Consider the following 17,930-nt stretch of genomic DNA (forward strand, 5'->3'; position numbering starts at 1 on the left):
TTTCATGGTTCAGGCAATGCCCCTTTAGTTCCAGTGAAGGGAAATCTTAACGCTATAGCATACAATGACATTCTAGACTATTCTGTGCCTCCAACTTTGTGGCAACCGTTTGGGGAACCCCTTTCCTGTTTCAGCAAGACATTGACCCCAACTTCAAGCCAGGGTCTAATCGCCCAACATCAGTGTCCAACCTCACTAATGCTCTTGTGGCTGAATGGAAGAAAGTCCTCGCAGCAATGTTCCAACATCTAGTGGAAAGCCTTCCCAGAAGAGTAGAGATAGTGACACATTTGTTGTTGTTTTGGCTCTGTATTCCAGCACTTTGGATTTGAAACGATACAATGACTATGAGGTTAAAGTGCAGACCGACAGCTTTAACATGAGGGTATTTCCATCCACATCGGTTGAACCGTTAACAAATTACAGCACATTTTGTACATGGTCCTCCCATTTAAAGGACAAACCCACTTATGTGTATTAAAGTAGTCAAAAGTTTAGTATTTGGTTCCATATTCATAGCACGTTACTTTACTTTTTCTTGTTACTTTACAAACTTGTTGGATGCATTTTCTGTTTGTTTTGTTTGTCAGATAATTTGTTCCCAATATAAATATAATGTATTGTGTCATTTTGGAGTCCCTTATTGTAAAAATGTTATGTGTTTCTAAACATTTCTACATTAATGTGGATGCTACCATGATTACGGATCATCCTGAATGAATTGTGAATGAGTGAGAAAGTTAGATGCACAAATATCATAACCCCCCCCCCCCCCAAATAAAAAAAATGCTAACCTCATTGGTATGGTGAGAGGTCAATAGGCATGGGGGTATTTTATTTGTGCGTCATTCAGGATTATCCGTGATCATGGTAGCATCCACATTAATTTAGAAATGTTTAGAAACATATTAGGGGAGGGGTTAACAGAGGGCTAAGGGGAAGGGTTAACAGAGGGCTAAGGGGAGGGGTTAACAGCTGACTAGGGAAGGGGTTAACAGAGGGCTAAGGGGAGGGGTTAACAGCTGACTAGGGAAGGGGTTAACAGAGGGCTAAGGGGAGGGGTTAACAGCTGGCTAGGGGAGGGGTTAACAGCTGGCTAGGGGAGGGGTTAACAGAGGGCTAAGGGGAGGGGTTAACAGGGGGCTAGGGGAGGGGTTAACAGCTGGCTAGGGGAGGGGTTAACAGCTGTCTAGCGGAGGGCTTGGGTGGTTATTTTCAGACCAAGCATGGTTCCTTCTAAACTAAATGCATTGTGAATGCATATGATGCAAAAACATACTATAACAGATTACACCGCTGCCTTAAACTGAGTTCACACACTACCGTTACACACAGTACCCCGGGTCATGTACAAATGTCCATACGGACATGACATTTTATTTACAAATTTAAATGCAGGATTTTACAATCATTTTGAAAAGTGTCACATAAACAGGAGAGTTTGTGCCGCGTCCATATGTAGTTAAATGGCAGCATAGTGTTGTGTGTGTGTGTGTGTGTGTGTAGGGATTAAATTCCCCCGACATATGTACAATCAGAGCTGGATGCAACAAATGAAATGCATTCAGAAAGCGGTTCCCATTGAATTCAAACTGAAAGAGAAATGTGCGTGGGACAAATCAGAAACATACTGAAAGATACAGAAAAATACATTGTAGTACTGCATTGTAAGGTCACATACATGGGCCAAAAAGCTGGACCTGATACTGTGACAAACATGAGATAGGCTCTAAAGTCAATACTGCTTGTAGATCCACAGATGTTACCATCATTTGTAGATCAGTTAACATATGCAGAAGCTTGCTAAAGCTGGCCCTAGTGAGCAAGCAGAAGAGACTTCTATCTTCAAGAGGCAAACGACACCAGCCAATTAAACCTCACCAAAAAGGAATGGGTGCGTATTCAGTCACACAAGGAAGTGGATTTTGGTTTGATTCAGCGAGAATGTGTCACTCGTAAGCCTTTCATAAAGGGGTGGAAATGCACTTTGATCACGGCAGAATACTGCAGCATTTTCCACAATGACCGGGACGGCTTGGTTCTGGGAAAACGGTTGTGTTCATTCATGAACGGATGCATGAGAAACATTGGTTTCTTTGAAAGAATTAGGAAGTAACGCGTCATTGAAAATCATCTGAGACTGATCAAGTTGCCCGAGTTTGATTATGCTCAAAACTCAAATGTAAAGATCAAAGTACTTGGGCCTAGATTCAATCCGTACCGCGGAAGAGCTGTGTAATAGCGCGATTGACATACATTTCCGATTGAGCCGACATATGCAGCATTTACCACGAATGCGGTCTCCTCGAACACGGAAATATTGCCTTTAAAAAAGGTGCATAGCCCGAAAAGGGGCGATGGGATTGAATCTAGCCCCAAATCAGTGCTTTATAGGTACTAATTAGAGTTGTAACTAATATATTCCCTCTCCACAAGGAGGGCGAGACTCACATCAAGAATATTACACGTACATACATACATAGTAAGCTACAACATGAAATGTCAGGAGAAGCGAAACATTCATCGCCATGAGATCTCTTCTTCTTCTGTGGTAAGTTACATATGTTCAGTCTGGCGCATTCATTGTGTTTATACAGCGAAGCTAAACTCTACCAGGGTGAGGTTTCACCAAGAGGAATCCCTGAGGTTAACCAGATAAACCACCGTAAATCAAGATGTAAAAAATATGAACTTTTTTCAATTTAACTAGGCAAGTCAGTTCAGAACACATCCTTATTTACAATGACGTCCTACTGGGGAACAGTGGGTTACCTGCCTTGTCCAGGGGAAGGACAACAGATTTGTACCTTGTCAGCTCGGGGATACGATCCAGCAACCTTTCGGGTTAGTGGCCCAATGCTCTAACCACTAGGCTACCTGACGCCCCTTAATGGGTGACTCATTTCTTCAACCGTAGGAAGAAAGCTCTATTTCTAAGTGTTTACCCATCTGGCTAACTCAAAGATCTTCCTTTGTGAAATCACACCCAAATATGCATATCAGTGCCTTCAGGAAGTATTCATACCCTTTGATTTTGTCCACATTGTGTGTTACAGCCAGAATAAAAAATGTATTATATTGAGATTTGTTTGTCACTGGCTTAACCACAATACCCCAAAATGTGCAAGCGGAAATGTTTACAAATGAAAACCGAAATGTCTTGAGTCAATAAGCATTCAAACACTTCAAACACTAAATAATTTTAGGAGTAAAAATGTGCTTAATCATGTCACATAGTAAGTTGCATAGACTCGCTCTGTGTGCAATAAGTGTTTAACATTATTTTGAAATGACTACCTCATCTCTGTACCCCACACATACAGATAATTGTAAGGTCGGCAGTGAATTTCAAACACAGATTCAACCACAAAGAACAGGGGGGTTTTCTAATACTTTGTAAAGAAGGGCACCTATTGGTAGATGGGTAAAAAAAAAAAAAAGTAGACATTGAATATCCCTTTGAGCATAGTGAAGTTATTAATTACATTCTGGATAGTGTATCAATACAGCCAGTCACTAACTCAGTTGTCAGAGAGAAAGGAAACTAATCAGGGATTTCACCATGAGGCCAATAGTGACCTTAAAACAGTTACAGAGTTTAATGGCTGTGATAGGAGAACACTGAGGATGGATCAAACACATTGCAGTTACTCCACAATACTAACCTAATTGACAGAGTGAAAATAAGGAAGCCTGTAGATGATGCATGTTTTGGAAAATGTGTATTATGTTTGTAACAAGACACTAAACTAATTACCTGCAAAACATGTGGCTCAGCAACTACATTTTTGTCCTGAATACAAAGTGTTGGATTTGCCCCAAACATAACACATTACTGAGTACCACCCTCCATATTTTCAAGCATAGTGGTGGCTGCATCATGTTATGGGTATGATTGTAATTGTTAAGGACTGGGGAGTTTTTCAGGATACATTTTTTTACAGAATGGAGCTAAGCGCAGGCAAAATCCCAGAGAAAAACAGGTTCAGTCTGCTTTCCAGCAGACACTGGGAGATGAATTCACCTTTCAGCAGGACAATAACCTAAAACACAAGGCCAAATCTACATTGGAGTTGCTTACCAAGAAGACAGTGAATGTTACTGAGTGGCTGAGTTAGTGTTTTGACTTAAATCTACTTGAAAATCTATGGCAAGAACTGAAAATGGATGTCTAGCAACAATCAACAACCAATTTGAGAGCTTGAAACATTTTGAAAATGAATAACGGGCAAATGTTGCACAATCCAGGTGTGGAAAGCTCTTAGAAACTTACCCAGAAAGACTCACAGCTGTAATCACTGTCAAAAGGTGCTTTTACAAAGTATTGACTTAGGGGTGTGAATACTTATGTAAATTAGAAATGTCTGCATTATATTTTATATTTGCAAACATTTCTAAAAACATGTTTTCACTTAGTCATTATGAGGTATTGTGTGTAGATGTGTGTAAAAAAAAAAATATATATATATATTTAATCAATTTAGAATTCAGGCTGTAACAAAGGTTAAGAATACTTCCTGAAGGCACATATGCGAGTATATACACACTCCAATATTGATTCAGCTCAGAGGCACTCCCTATAGTTAGATTAGGTGGTGTTAGTTTACAATATTTATTTTTCTATTGGAATTAACGCAATACGCCTTTAAAAAAAAATAACCAGAATAATCAACCGATCATTGGTATCGGAAGACATCTCTAAAAAGCAACAAAAATACATTTCCCTGTTTGGTTCTCAGAGTAGCAGGACAACAAGGTCCAGGTGACAGTCTGTCCATCTGTCTGTCCTTTGCTAGTTGTTCAAGGATGGTCTCTAAGTAGTTTGTGTCAGAGAGGACATTGACTTCCTTCATCGCTCCCTCCATCCGTCTTGTCGTTTTTAAGGCGGTCTCCCTCTCTCCATTGAGAGTCTATCAGCACTGGGTGAGCAGAGACACCTAACCTCCTCCTTCTGTCCAGCCCCCCTTGTCCTCCTGCTCCAGAAAATAAACACACGTCTGTCTGTCTGCAGGAGGAGTCTGGGTTAAAGGTCAGATCTTCTCATCAGTCATCTCCAGGAACTGGGCGTAGACGTCTCGGGAACACTCCCCCTTCGGGTTGAACAGGAACTTGTAGTAGCTGCCATCAGCACAAATGGCTGATATGAGAGAGAGAGAGAGAGAGAGGGGGAGGGAGAGAGAGAGGGAGAGAGGGAGAGCGAGAGAGAGTGTCGCAATAAGAGAATGTACATCAGCTATATCCTCAAAGTCAAAAACCTTTTTTTTTCTTCTGGTTGGCACAAAAGTATGCACAAATCTAAGAACACAGTTTCCCGCTCAAAGTCTAAAATTATGTCAACAATAAAACAATCAAATAAGTTGTGTCAGGTCAACAATCAAATGAGTCAACATTGAAGAAATGTCAAGCTGAATGTGTTTACAGACACTGGACAGGAAGCAGGAAGTAGCTGGAGTATGACTCATTTATGACTGCACTGGGCTCTGTTCCAGAGATGTGCCAAAGCAAACATGTACACAGAGAGCAACACTACCACACACACACACACACACCCCTCACCTATGACAGAGTTGGGTTCTGTTCCAAAGGCACACACACACGGCGAATTGGATGGAACCTGGAACTTGGAGAAACTCCACTTGGAGCTGAAGTACTTAGGAAGGAAACTAGCCGAGGCTAAGCTAAGGATAAAAGGAAACAACAAGGATTCAGGGATGGGTTTTGAATTTATAGTAAACAAAACAAGGATTCGGGAAGGGGTTTGGAATGGTGGCTGGTTTAAAGATTAACATTGGAAAACAAATGTGCTCACTTCAAAGTTACTCTTCCAAAAATGGTGTTTCTCATTGAACAGTCAATAATATAGATAGTTCTCTCAAAAAGAGCTTCATCACCACTGGCACCAATGCAGTACTTTAATCTATGATCAATGTTGCAGTATTTGGACCTTTCAAGAGCTCCAGTCACAAAGTGCATAGAAAGGTGACAAATCAAATCAGACCTGGACTGTTTGTTCCTCTTGGGGTCCTCTGCAGCGAATATGTGGACTGTACCATGGTCACTAGACAGACAGATGAGGGACGCGTCCTGGTTGAAGTTGATGCTGGGGAACGGGGAACAGAGGGATACCAATCAGGACTAGAACAACTACAACTTACTATGACTAATATGAGGTCGTCGCACCGAACAACCTTTAGATGCACTCTGTAAGTCACTCTGGATCAGAACATCTGCTTAAATGACTCAAAATGGAAACGTTAGTTCATTTGTCAGATCTAATATCAGGTGAAGAAGAGACCCAGGTTGGTTGGTTGTTCTCACCAGTAGATGTTAGCGGCCTGTGACCCCCGCCTCAACTCCTGAATCAGGTGACCTGCCATGGTGTCAAATATTCTGATCAGGGTTCCCTGGAGAGAAATAAAGAGAGATACGGTGTTGGGAGTTGGTTACGCCTCGTCTACAAGCAACCATGACAACCAGTTGGGAGTTGGTTACGCCTCGTCTACAAGTAACCATGACAACCAGGTAGGAATTGGTTACGCCTCGTCTACAAGCAACCATGACAACCAGGTGGGAGTTGGTTACGCCTCGTATACAAGCAACCATGGCAACCAGGTGGGAGTTGGTACGCCTCGTCTACAAGCGACCATGACAACCAGTTGGGAGTTGGTTACGCCTCGTCTACAAGCAACCATGACAACCAGTTGGGAGTTGGTACGCCTCGTCTACAAGCAACCATGACAACCAGGTGGGAGTTGGTTACGCCTCGTCTACAAGCAACCTTGACAACCAGGTGGGAGTTGGTACGCCTCGTCTACAAGCAACCATGACAACCAGTTGGGAGTTGGTACGCCTAGTCTACAAGCAACCATGACAACCAGTTGGGAGTTGGTACGCCTAGTCTACAAGCAACCATGACAACCAGTTGGGAGTTGGTACGCCTAGTCTACAAGCAACCATGACAACCAGTTGGGAGTTGGTACGCCTAGTCTACAAGCAACCATGACAACCAGTTGGGAGTTGGTACGCCTAGTCTACAAGCAACCATGACAACCAGTTGTAGAGACAAAAGGTACCGTCTAAGCCCAGGAGTAGTGGTAAAAGGGTTAATTCCACGTTAAGAGTGACACATACATTTTAAAGTAAAAAGAAAAAAAGAGTATGTCAAACAAAAACCAATGATTGCAAAGTTAAACAAAGCATACAGCTCTATGAACAAAGACTATCTACTGGTGAGAACTTGAATCCAAGATGGTGTAGCAGTCAGGCGTCTGTCTTCGTCTTGTCGTGTCCCGTGTATATATCTTTTTATTTATCTTTTTTCTTACTAACGTCCCTGTCGCGAAGCAAACACCAATTAGCCTGGAGCTAGCCTATGCTAGGCCCATCTCCCGGCTAGCAGAAGAGGTCCATCAGCCACTCCTTGGGCTACAATACCTATTTTGTCAAATGGCCTGGACCCCTTTTACTGCCGAAACGGAGCCCCGCCGATTCATCACGACAGGACTACCGACATAATCCGCCCGAGGGGGATTTTTTCAACAGGCTCCTCCGCCACGTATCTTGAATGCCCATCTGCTAGCCACGGTCCACTAGCTGTCTGAATCGCCGTGTCTCCAGCCCGCCTAGCTATTCACTGGACCCTATGATCCCTTGGCTACGCAAGCCTCTCCTTAATGTCTATATGCCTTCTCCATTGCTGAGTTGCAATCTACTGCAGAGATAGCCTGCAAAGTTCTGTCTTTACTATCCAGGTCTGTGCACAAACAATTTGAGCTTCGACTTCTAAAAATCCACCTTTCCAGAAACAAGTCTCTCACCGTTGGCGCTTGCTATAGACCACCTTCTTCCTCCAGCTGTGCCCTGGACACCATATGTGAATTGATTGCACCCCGATCTATCTTCAGAGCTCGTACTGTTAGGTGACCTAAACTGGGACATGGTTAACACCTCCGCCATCCAACAATCTAAGCTTGATGCCCTCAATTTCACACAAATGATCAAAGAACCTACCAGGTAAACACAGGCACCCTCATAGATAAACGTAAACACGGGCACCCTCATAGATATCATCCTAACCAACCTGCCCTCCAAATACAAACCTCTACTGTTTTCAACCAGGATCTCAGCGATTACCACCTCATTGCCTGCGTACGTGGGTCTGCGGTCAAACGACCACCCCTCATCACTATCAAACGCTCCCTAAAACACTTCAGCGAGCAGGCCTTTCTAATCGACCTGGCCCGGGGTATCCTGGAAGGATATTGACCTCGCCTGGTTCACCAACTACAAATCAGACAGAGTTCTGTGTGTCAAATCGGAGGGCCTGTTGTCCGGACCTCTGGCAGTCTCTATGGGAGTGCCACAGGGTTCAATTCTAGGGCCGACTCTTTTCTCTGTATACATCAATGATTGATGTCGCTCTTGCTGCTGATAATGATTCTCTGATCCACCTCTACGCAGATGACACCATTCTGTATACTTCTGGCCCTTCTTTGGACACTGTGTTAACTAACCTCCAGACGAGCTTCAATGCCATACAACTCTCCTTCCGTGGCCTCCAACAAGTAAAACTAAATGCATGCTATTCAACAGATCGCTGCCCGCACCTGCCCACCCGTCCAGCATCACTATTCTGGACGGTTCTGACTTAGAATATGTGGATAACTACAAATATCTAAATGTCTGGTTAGACTGTGAACTCTCCTTCCAGACTCACATCAAGCATCTCCAATCCAAAATTAATTCTAGAATCAGCTTAATATTTCGCAACAAAGCATCCTTCACTCATGCTGCCAAACATACCCTTGTATAACTGACTATCCTGCCGATCTTGGACTTCGGCGATGTCATTTACAAAATAGCCTCCAACACTACTCAGCAAATTGGATGCAGTCTATCAAAGAGCCATCCGTTTTGTCACCAAAGCCCCATATACTACCCACCACTGCGACCTGTATGCTTTCGTTGGCTGGCCCTCGCTTCATATTCGTCGCCAAACCCACTGACTCCAGGTCATCTATAAGTCTTTGCTAGGATTCCTCTTTTGGCCGCCTTACCTTCCAGTTCTCTGCCGCCAATTACTGGAACGAATTGCAAAAATCCCTGAAACTGGAGACTCATATCTCCCTCACTCACTTTAAGCACCAGCTGTCAGAGCAGCTCACAGATCACTGCAGCTGTAAATAGCCCATCCAACTACCTCATCCCCATACTGTTTTTTTTGCTCCTTTGCACCCCAGTATCTCTACTTACACATTCATCTCTGCATATCTATCACTCCAGTGTTTAATTGCTAAATTGTAATTATTTTGCCACTATTTATTGCCTTTACCTCCCTTATCTTACCTCATTTTCACACACTGTATATAGACTTTTTCTATTATATTATTGACTGTATGCTTGTTTATTTCATGTGTAACTGTGTTTTTGTTTGTGTCGCACTGCTTTGCTTTATCTTGGCCAGGTTGCAGTTGTAAATGAGAACTTGTTCTCAACTACCTGGTTAAATAAAGGGGAAATAAAAATAAAATATAAAATACTTAACTATTTCCACTGAACATTTTACAAAAAACATTTACTTGAGCAGTTTAAATGCAAAGTTTGGTAACAGAATGACGGTTGGTGTTGTTTGTGCCGTCATTCTGTTACCAAACTTAGCATCTGCAGTGTTCTTCAAGTAAATGTGTTTTGTACAATTTGCAGTGGAAATAGTTAAAAGTAGTCCTTGCTCATAGACTTGTATGGTTTAACCTTGTAATCATTGGTTTTTGTTTGACATACATTTTAAAGTAAAAAAATCTGAGTCTCAGTCTCACTCTGTTACTGTGGAATTTCCTTTTAGTCAATGAGTATTTTTTTAAAGGGTTGTATTACTTTCTCGGAGGCGGTGGCTATCCTGGTTCCCTGCAGGTTGAGGGCGATGCAGCACAGCGCCCCCTCATGGGCGGGGATGTCCACTGGAGGCTTCTCTGTGTTGGCCAGGTCTACGATCTGCACATGCCCAGAGTGGGTGCCCGGGAACGCCAGGAGAGAGTTGTTACTGTTGGGACACAGCACACACAGACCTGGGGAGAGTGTATTAAAATGGAGGGAGAGGGGAGAGAGAGAGAGCGAGGGAGGGAGAGAGAGATGAGAGGAGAAGCTACACATTACACCCATATAACACTTGTGAAGATTGTTTGTTTACTTAAATTATGAGCAGGTCTAATATTGTATTTAGCAGCATGGTTAGGAGTCTGGAAGCTGTCTGTATTGTAGTACTGACCTTTGGGGTTATAGCAGGTCTCAAATACATGCAGCTGATGAGGGTTGTGGGTGAACGTAAACACTTTGATCATTGAGTCCAGGACCACAACGATCCTGAGGACATAAGAGAGATAGAAACATTAGGCTAATGATTTCTGGCCCACTAACATACAGCAATCCAATGGGGAAACATTGGTAAGAAAACATTGGCTTTACTCATTTCGTATGTATATACTTTATTCTACTGTATTTTAGTCAATGCCGCCGCAACATTGCTTATCATAATATTTATATATTTCTTAATTCCATTCTTTTAATTTTAGATTTGTGTGTATTGTTGTGAATTGTTAGATATTACTGCACTGTTGGAGTTAGGAACACAAGCATTTCACTACACCCACAATAACATCTGCTAAATATGTGTAAGTGACAAATAAAATGTGATTTCTCCTGACACCGACATACTACCTTCTAACATTCCCCTTTAACGTTACCTAAAAAGGTGAACATCTTAACAGTCATTGCTTTTCAGGCAATTCCAGAGTAGTCCTCTCTAAAAGCAACAAGGATCTATACTGTGTTATACCATTACTGCATTGGGACCTAGTACTGTATAATTACCAAACCAATGACTATGTTAATGACTGCCAATCCAACAGGTTCTGGGCCTAAGAAGAGGAAGTGCAATCACAGCCTATTATTACTGTACTACTACAGGCAGCAAGTAGTCTAGTGGTTAAGAGCGTTGGGTCAGTAACCGAAATGTTGCTGGTTCGATTCCACGAGCCAACCGGGTGAAAAAAATATGTTGATGTGCCCGTGAGCAAGGCACTTAACCATAATTGTTCCTGTATTTCGCTCTGGATAAGAGCGTCTGCTAAATGACTCAAATGTAAAAATGTAAATGCTGGTACCGTCTCCCACCCTCTCTGTCCTGTAACTAAAGCTAAATACCTCATTTGATTCCCAATACAGTGCCCTGCAGTACTTCCAACTAAATGACACTTTATTCGTCAGATGCTTCGTAAAACAACAGGTGTCGACTAACAGTGAAATGCGTACTCGTGTAAGCAATGCTTATGCGATCGCTGTGTGCCACTGACGATGAAACACAACGGCTGTAATTCCTAATTGGTCTTAAACAAAGAGTTAAACTGGTACTAAAAATGTGAGTACATTGGAGTCAATGGGTGTTTCTCAAAATGCTTACTACTGCGCTCGGAGCACGCAAACTGGAGCACGGGAGGGTTGGAGTATGAGTATGTGAGCACGGAGGGCACTTCTCTAACGCGTAATTGTACATATTTTGAAGCATGCGTCGATGCAAGCTTCAATAGAAAGTATGCACAGAAATATGACGCAACCCCGTACAAATAACGCAAAATGTATTGAAATCAATGGCGGACATTATTTGAGCTGAAGCAAGAGAAAATAAACTCCAACTTCGGAGTGAAATGTTGCCTATTCATATCTCATATGTTGCCTATTCATATCTCATATGTTGCCTATTCATATCTCATATGTTGCCTATTCATATCTCATATGTTGCCTATTCATATCTCATATGTTGCCTATTCATATCTCATATGTTGCCTGACTATAATATTTTTTATCTTGATACGTTAATAAATACATGCTGTGTTAATTTTGACATGTTTACCTGCCTACGCAGCGTAGACCACAAGCCCATAATAAGTCAAGAATTGTTAGCTAGCTACCAACGAAGGTTTGACATGTATCTTGCATAATATTAGTTTTAGGTCATTTTGCCAGTTAAACTATCTGGTTATCATTATTACAATTCACATATAGCTAGCTGATTGTTATGAAGTATACACACCTATTCATTCAAGGGATTTTCTTTATTTTTACTATTTTCAAAATTGTAGAATAATAGCAAAAACATCAAAACTATAAAATAACATATGGAATCATGTAGAAAATCAAAATATATTATATATTTGAGATTCTTCAAAATCATTCTCTCAACCAGCTTCATGAGGTGGTTACCTGGAATGCATTTCAATTAACATGTGTGCCTTGTTAAAAGTGAATTTGTTGAATTTCTTTCCTTCTTAATGTGTTTAAGCCAATCAGTTATGTTGTGCAAACCTAGAGATGGTATACAGAAGATAGTGATTTACCAAATAGGGCTGAGTCCAAATGATGGCAAGAACAGTGCAAAAAAGCAAAGAGAAATGACAGTCCATCATTACTTGGAGAAACTTTCAAAGTGCAGTCGCAAAAACCATCAAGCGCTATGATGAAACTGGCTCTCATGAGGACCGCCACAGGAAAGGAAGACCCAGAGTTCCCTCTGCTGCAGAGGACAAGTTCATTAGAGTTACCGGCCTCAGATTGCAGTCCAAATAAATGTTTCACAGAGATCAAGTAACAGACACATCTCAACATCAACTGTTCAGAGACTGCGTGAATCAGGCCTTTGTGGTCAAATTGCTGCAAAGGAACCACTACTAAAAGACACCAATAAGAAGGCTTGGGCCAAGACGAGCAATGGACATTAGACCGGTGGAAATCTGTCCTTTGGTCCAAATTTGAGATTTTTGGTTCCAACCGCTGTGTCTTAGTGAGACGCAGAGTAGGTGAACGGATAATCTCTGCATGTGTGGTTCCCACCATGAAGCATGGAGGAGGTGGTGTGATGGTGTGGGGGTGCTTTGCTGGTGAAACTGTCAGTGATTTAGAATTGAAGGCACACTTAATCAGCATGGCAATCACAGCATTGTGCAGCGATACGCCATCCCATTTGGTTTGTGCTTAGTGGCACAATCATTTTTCAACAGGACAATGACCCAAAACACCTCCAGGCAGTGTAAGGCCTATTTGACCAAGAAGGAGAGTGATGGAGTGCTGCATCAAATGACCTGGCCTCCACAATCACCAGATCTCAACCCAATTGAGATGGTTTGGGAAGAGTTGGAACACAGAGTGAAGGAAAAGCAGCCAACAAATGCTGAGCATATGTGGGAACTCTGTCAAGAATGTTGGAAAAGCATTCCTCATGAAGCTGGTTGAGAGAATGCCAAGAGTGTGCAGAGCTGTCATCAAGGCAAAGGGTGGCTACTTTGAAGAATCTAACATCTAAAATATATTTTGATTTGTTTAACACTTTTTTGATACTATATTATTCCATATGTTATTTCATAGTTTTGACGTCTTCACTATTATTCTACAATGTAGAAAATAGTAAAAATAAAGAAAACCCCTTGAATGGGTAGGTGTGTCCAAACATTTGACTGGTACTGTATCTTGTTTCGTCGCTATTTTCCTGGCTGGAAGACGGTTCAGTGAATTGGCAAGTCAATAGTTCAATAGGGCTATCTAGCTGATAATTATGAAGTAAAACGTTTGCCTTGTGTATAACTTGTTTGGTCTCTATTGTTGCCATTGCCCTGGCTAGAAAAAGGTTCAGTGAATGGGGAGGAGCAGTGTGAGGTAATACAGTAGGGGAGGAGCAGTGTGAGGTAATACCGTAGGGGGAGGAGCAGTGGGAGGTAATACCGTAGGGGGAGGAGCAGTGGGAGGTAATACCGTAGGGGGAGGAGCAGTGTGAGGTAATACCGTACGGGGAGGAGCAGTGTGAGGTAATACCGTAGGGGGAGGAGCAGTGTGAGGTAATACCGTAGGGGGAGGAGCAGTGTGAGGTAATACCGTAGGGGGAGGAGCAGTGTGAGGTAATACCGTACGGGGAGGAGCAGTGTGAGGTAATACCGTAGGGGGAGGAGCAGTGTGAGGTAATACCGTAGGGGGAGCGCGAGTGCTTCTCAAATGGAATGTTTCATGCATTCGTCACACTCTCGTCCACACAAGAACGTACTCAGGAAAACGTCTTCGGAGAATGCACTCGGGAGCACAGTAGTATGCGTATTGAGAAACGCCCAGTGTGTGGTTGTGTTGGCACTCAACGCTGCTGATCGAAACACCCCGAGGGAAACACAAGTGTTCCTACCTGTCCCTTCGAAGCTTCACTGCTTTGACCTCCGTGGAGAACTCGATTTCTATAACCGTCTTTTTCTTCAGGTCATCCCAGATCATCACTAGAGGAAAACATCAGAGGACATGGTGGGAATTAACAACAGTCAAGAAGACTAACGTGAGAGAGATGATGCCGTTTGTCTCTAGTTTCAGACCAAATGTAAAGAAACAACTGGATACGGTCAATCTGATGGAAAAGTCTACCACTATTGAGATAATTGCAAGGGAAACATTTCAAACAGATTTTTTTTTAAGTGTTATTTTGAGGGTTCCAAAATATATTGTTTGTTATGCTCATAGTACATAGACACAGGCAAGTTCAACACAAGCACCACACACAGTAACCACCATACCTTTGTTAGGTGGATATTTGGGCTTTTTCCCTCCTCCGACCAGCGCTAGGTAGTTACACCTGAACAGCATCTCCACATGGCTGACCCCGCCCTCCATGAACTCTGGAAGACACACACAGAACCACCTCATTGGCCATTATGCTGTCAATCTGGCAGGTGCCGAGTAAACCGAGCCAATGAGAATCAAGGATGTTGCCTCAAAAACCACCACAATTATCCAAAATATTATTTCCGACAAGATCTCTAAAATGTTACTAGAAAGATACACTCCTGACCAGGAGGATTTAAATAGTTTTAATATCTCAAAGGTTTTACTAGTTTTCAAGAAGGTAGCAGACAGTAAATAGAAGACAACTCATTCCATCTGCATATTAAAACAAGTCTTCCCAGCATGCATGATGCCTCACAGAAACCCAATATCCTAGCACCTGCACACATAGGTAAAGGTTGGACAATGAACAGAAAAAGTGTTTGTTTAAAATAACACTGGTCTGGAACAAAAGTCTGCACACCCTGCAGAAACCCAACAGGACCAGGTTATCCCTGGCCTATAGGCTCCCGAGTGGCGCGGCACAGCGGTCTAAGGTATTGCATTTCAGTGCTAGAGGCGTCACTACAGACACCCTGGTTCGAATCCAGGCTGTATCACAACCGGCCATGATTGGGAGTCCCATAGTGCGGTGCACAATTGGCCCAGCGTCATCCAGGTTTGCCCGGGGTAGTATGTCATTATAAATAAGAATTGGTTGTAACTGACTTGCCTAGTTAAATAAAAGGTTCAATTTAAAAAATATAAAATAATAATTTCCCTACAGTACTAAAGACAGTACAGTAAGCCGTCGTTTCCTATAGTGACTTTGGACCAGGTTATGTGCAGGGTGAGGAGTCACATGTGCAGGGCCGAGTGGCGGAATGATTAACTTTCTCATATAGCCCTTATCCAACTAGAGTACCAATCCAGCCACAGACAGATCCATCTCGTCTCACACACAGTAGGAACAGGAAGGAAGTGCGCTGGCTCTCGCCGTCACAACGCTGTGGCCCCGGTATGCAGCAAAAATGCCTTGATTTACTGCAAGCACTGCTACTCACCCATTGAGTTTCTTTACATATCAATAGAATGGTTACCTTATACCTTTTGATAAATAGTAAACTGTGGAAAAAACACATTATGATGAATCATGACTTATTTATTTTATTATAGACAATTAGAATTTTATGTTTCATATTTGCTGTACAGTCATTATCTTGACATATATTTACCTTGTTTTTCTTTCTCCTTGAGTGGGTCTGCGTTGTACACTCTAAACCCATTCTCCATTCCGCAAGCAAAGCATCCTGGAAGGAGCACAGAAAATACCATTGGTTAGAACAACCCTGATCGAAGCTTGGTCCAAACAAATTCACCGTGTATGAACAACCCAAGATAATCACATTGTGCCGCAATGTGTGTCTGTCTTCGAAGACATCATGATTATATGGAAGGTCGACTAAGGACAGACTATGGTTTCCATTCAGTCTCCTATCTGTTCCTGTTCTTTCTCTCTATCATATCAGAGTTGGAGTTTGTCCTACTGCTCCAGTGACCAGATGCTGCCTGTGAGGAAGGCACACACAGTGGGCATTGAACAGAGTGTTTGAATATTAGCTACCAGTCATTTCTTTCTTTGGAAGGAGACCCATTCATTCACTGCTCAGTGAAGAAAAGCTGGCTAGGGGCCACCTAGACCCACCCACCCTCACAACTTGAGCTGCCTAGTTAAAAACAGGTTCAATAAAAAATACCTGGCCATCTTTTGATGTAAACTATTTAGCAGTTTAGCAGTTGTCAAACTAACGTTATAACCACAGATAAAATGGGAACGTTATACCATCTTTGTTATAACCATCTGTGCTATACCGCTACTATGTAGCTAAGATAGTTAGCTTGTCAACGACAGAGGCGCTAAAGATGAGGACATTTAACAACCCCTGCAAGTATATACGGTAAAGTGAAGAGTAACGTTATGTTGGCTATTTACAACATACATTTAACGAAAGTTTAGCAGATGTTTATTTGACATCAGACAACATTAGTGCTACAAATGGAAGAGCCTAACAGATCCATAACATTTAACTCGCTCTGGTTTATTTTAGTTTTCTCAAATGACAATCCAATCACGATTTCACAACAACTTAATATGCCTAGAGAACAACTAGCCAGCTAGCTAGCGAAGGCTGACAAAACGTTTAAAGTTAACCCCCGGCCTCAACACGTCGTCGTTAGCGTGGCATCGACGACAAAAACTGTCAACCAAAGACGATTTCGATGAGGAAACCATTTCTCACCATGATCCTGGTTGAATCCCGCGTACAAGAGTCCGTTCCCGTGTGCATTTGACGGTAATAAATTCATTACTTCGATCAGATAATCAGAGGCGTACTTTAGCCGAATTTTAACAGAATGCTAGCTAGCGTTCCTCCTGTGCCACAGACAAGCAGCCAGGAAAAACAACACAGACAGACACAGCTATTGGTTCCAGGACGCTCAAACGAGCACCGAGCGATCGATTGATTGATTGGGAGTGGGCGTTTCAGTACTAGTCCAAAGACTGAAAAAAACCCAATATACTGTATATTTGATATTTTATTTCACCTTTATTAAACAGTGAAAACATATTAAAACCTAGGTCTCTTTTTCTCTGTGTTATGATACAAAACGCAACATGTAAAGTGTTGGTCCCATGTTTCATGAGCTGAAATAAAAGATCTCAGAAACTTTCCATATGCACAAAAAGCTTATTTCTCTCAAATGTTTTGCGCAAATGGTTTTACATCCTTGTTAGTGAGCATTTCTCCTTTGACAGGATAGTTCAACCACCTGAAAGGTGTGGCATATCAAGAAGCTTATTAAAAACAGCATGATCGTTACACATGTGCACCTTGTGCTAAGGACAATAAAAGGTTACTCTAAACGTGCAGTTTTGTCACACAACACAATGCCACAGATGTGTCAAGTTTTGAGGGAGCGTGCAATTGGCATGCTGACAGCTGGTATGTCCACCAGAGCTGTTGCTAGAGAATTTAATGTTCATTTCTCTGCCGCAAGCCGCCTCCAACGTCGTTTTAGTGAATCGTCCAACCAGCCTCACAACCCCAGACCACGTATAACCACTCCAGCCCAGGACCTCAACATCCGACTTAGTCATTTAAGGACAGATCGAAATTTATGGGAGGGGGTGGTACTTGGTACTGTTTTGGTACTTCCCTTGTGCACTCCGCTTTTCCGCGCAATAACTTTTACTATACCACAGGCCAATATAGACTACCAGTCGGTTCTATCCTGCCCTTCATCCA

At 42.4% G+C, this 17,930-nt stretch overlaps 1 protein-coding gene across 1 annotated transcript; it reads right to left on the bottom strand.

Moving 5' to 3' along the window:
* Window positions 1–1,344: 1,344 nt before the first annotated feature.
* LOC139367916 (WD repeat domain phosphoinositide-interacting protein 3-like) lies at window positions 1,345–17,123 on the bottom strand. Its single transcript, XM_071106302.1, has 10 exons — window positions 16,923–17,123; window positions 15,858–15,932; window positions 14,595–14,696; window positions 14,216–14,303; window positions 10,265–10,359; window positions 9,874–10,064; window positions 6,319–6,404; window positions 5,999–6,100; window positions 5,557–5,678; window positions 1,345–5,137 (listed from the first exon to the last, which is right to left on the bottom strand). The coding sequence occupies exons 1-10, from the start codon at window positions 16,987–16,989 to the stop codon at window positions 5,031–5,033; spliced, it is 1,035 nt and encodes a 344-aa protein (XP_070962403.1). The 5' UTR covers window positions 16,990–17,123; the 3' UTR covers window positions 1,345–5,030.
* Between the last annotated feature and the right edge of the window lie 807 nt (window positions 17,124–17,930).

This window comes from Oncorhynchus clarkii, chromosome 16 (genome assembly GCF_045791955.1).
Source record: "Oncorhynchus clarkii lewisi isolate Uvic-CL-2024 chromosome 16, UVic_Ocla_1.0, whole genome shotgun sequence".
Lineage (NCBI taxonomy): Eukaryota > Metazoa > Chordata > Actinopteri > Salmoniformes > Salmonidae > Oncorhynchus > Oncorhynchus clarkii.

Excerpts from the sequence above, each read along its gene's own strand:
- LOC139367916 (XM_071106302.1), bottom strand. The coding sequence starts at position 16,989 with ATGAATTTATTACCGTCAAATGCACACGGGAACGGACTCTTGTACGCG. Across the intron at positions 14,697-15,857 it reads CAAGGAGAAAGAAAAACAAG|AGTTCATGGAGGGCGGGGTC; the intron begins GTAAATATATGT and ends TGTGTCTTCCAG. Across the intron at positions 10,360-14,215 it reads GTGAAGCTTCGAAGGGACAG|GATCGTTGTGGTCCTGGACT; the intron begins GTAGGAACACTT and ends TTATGTCCTCAG.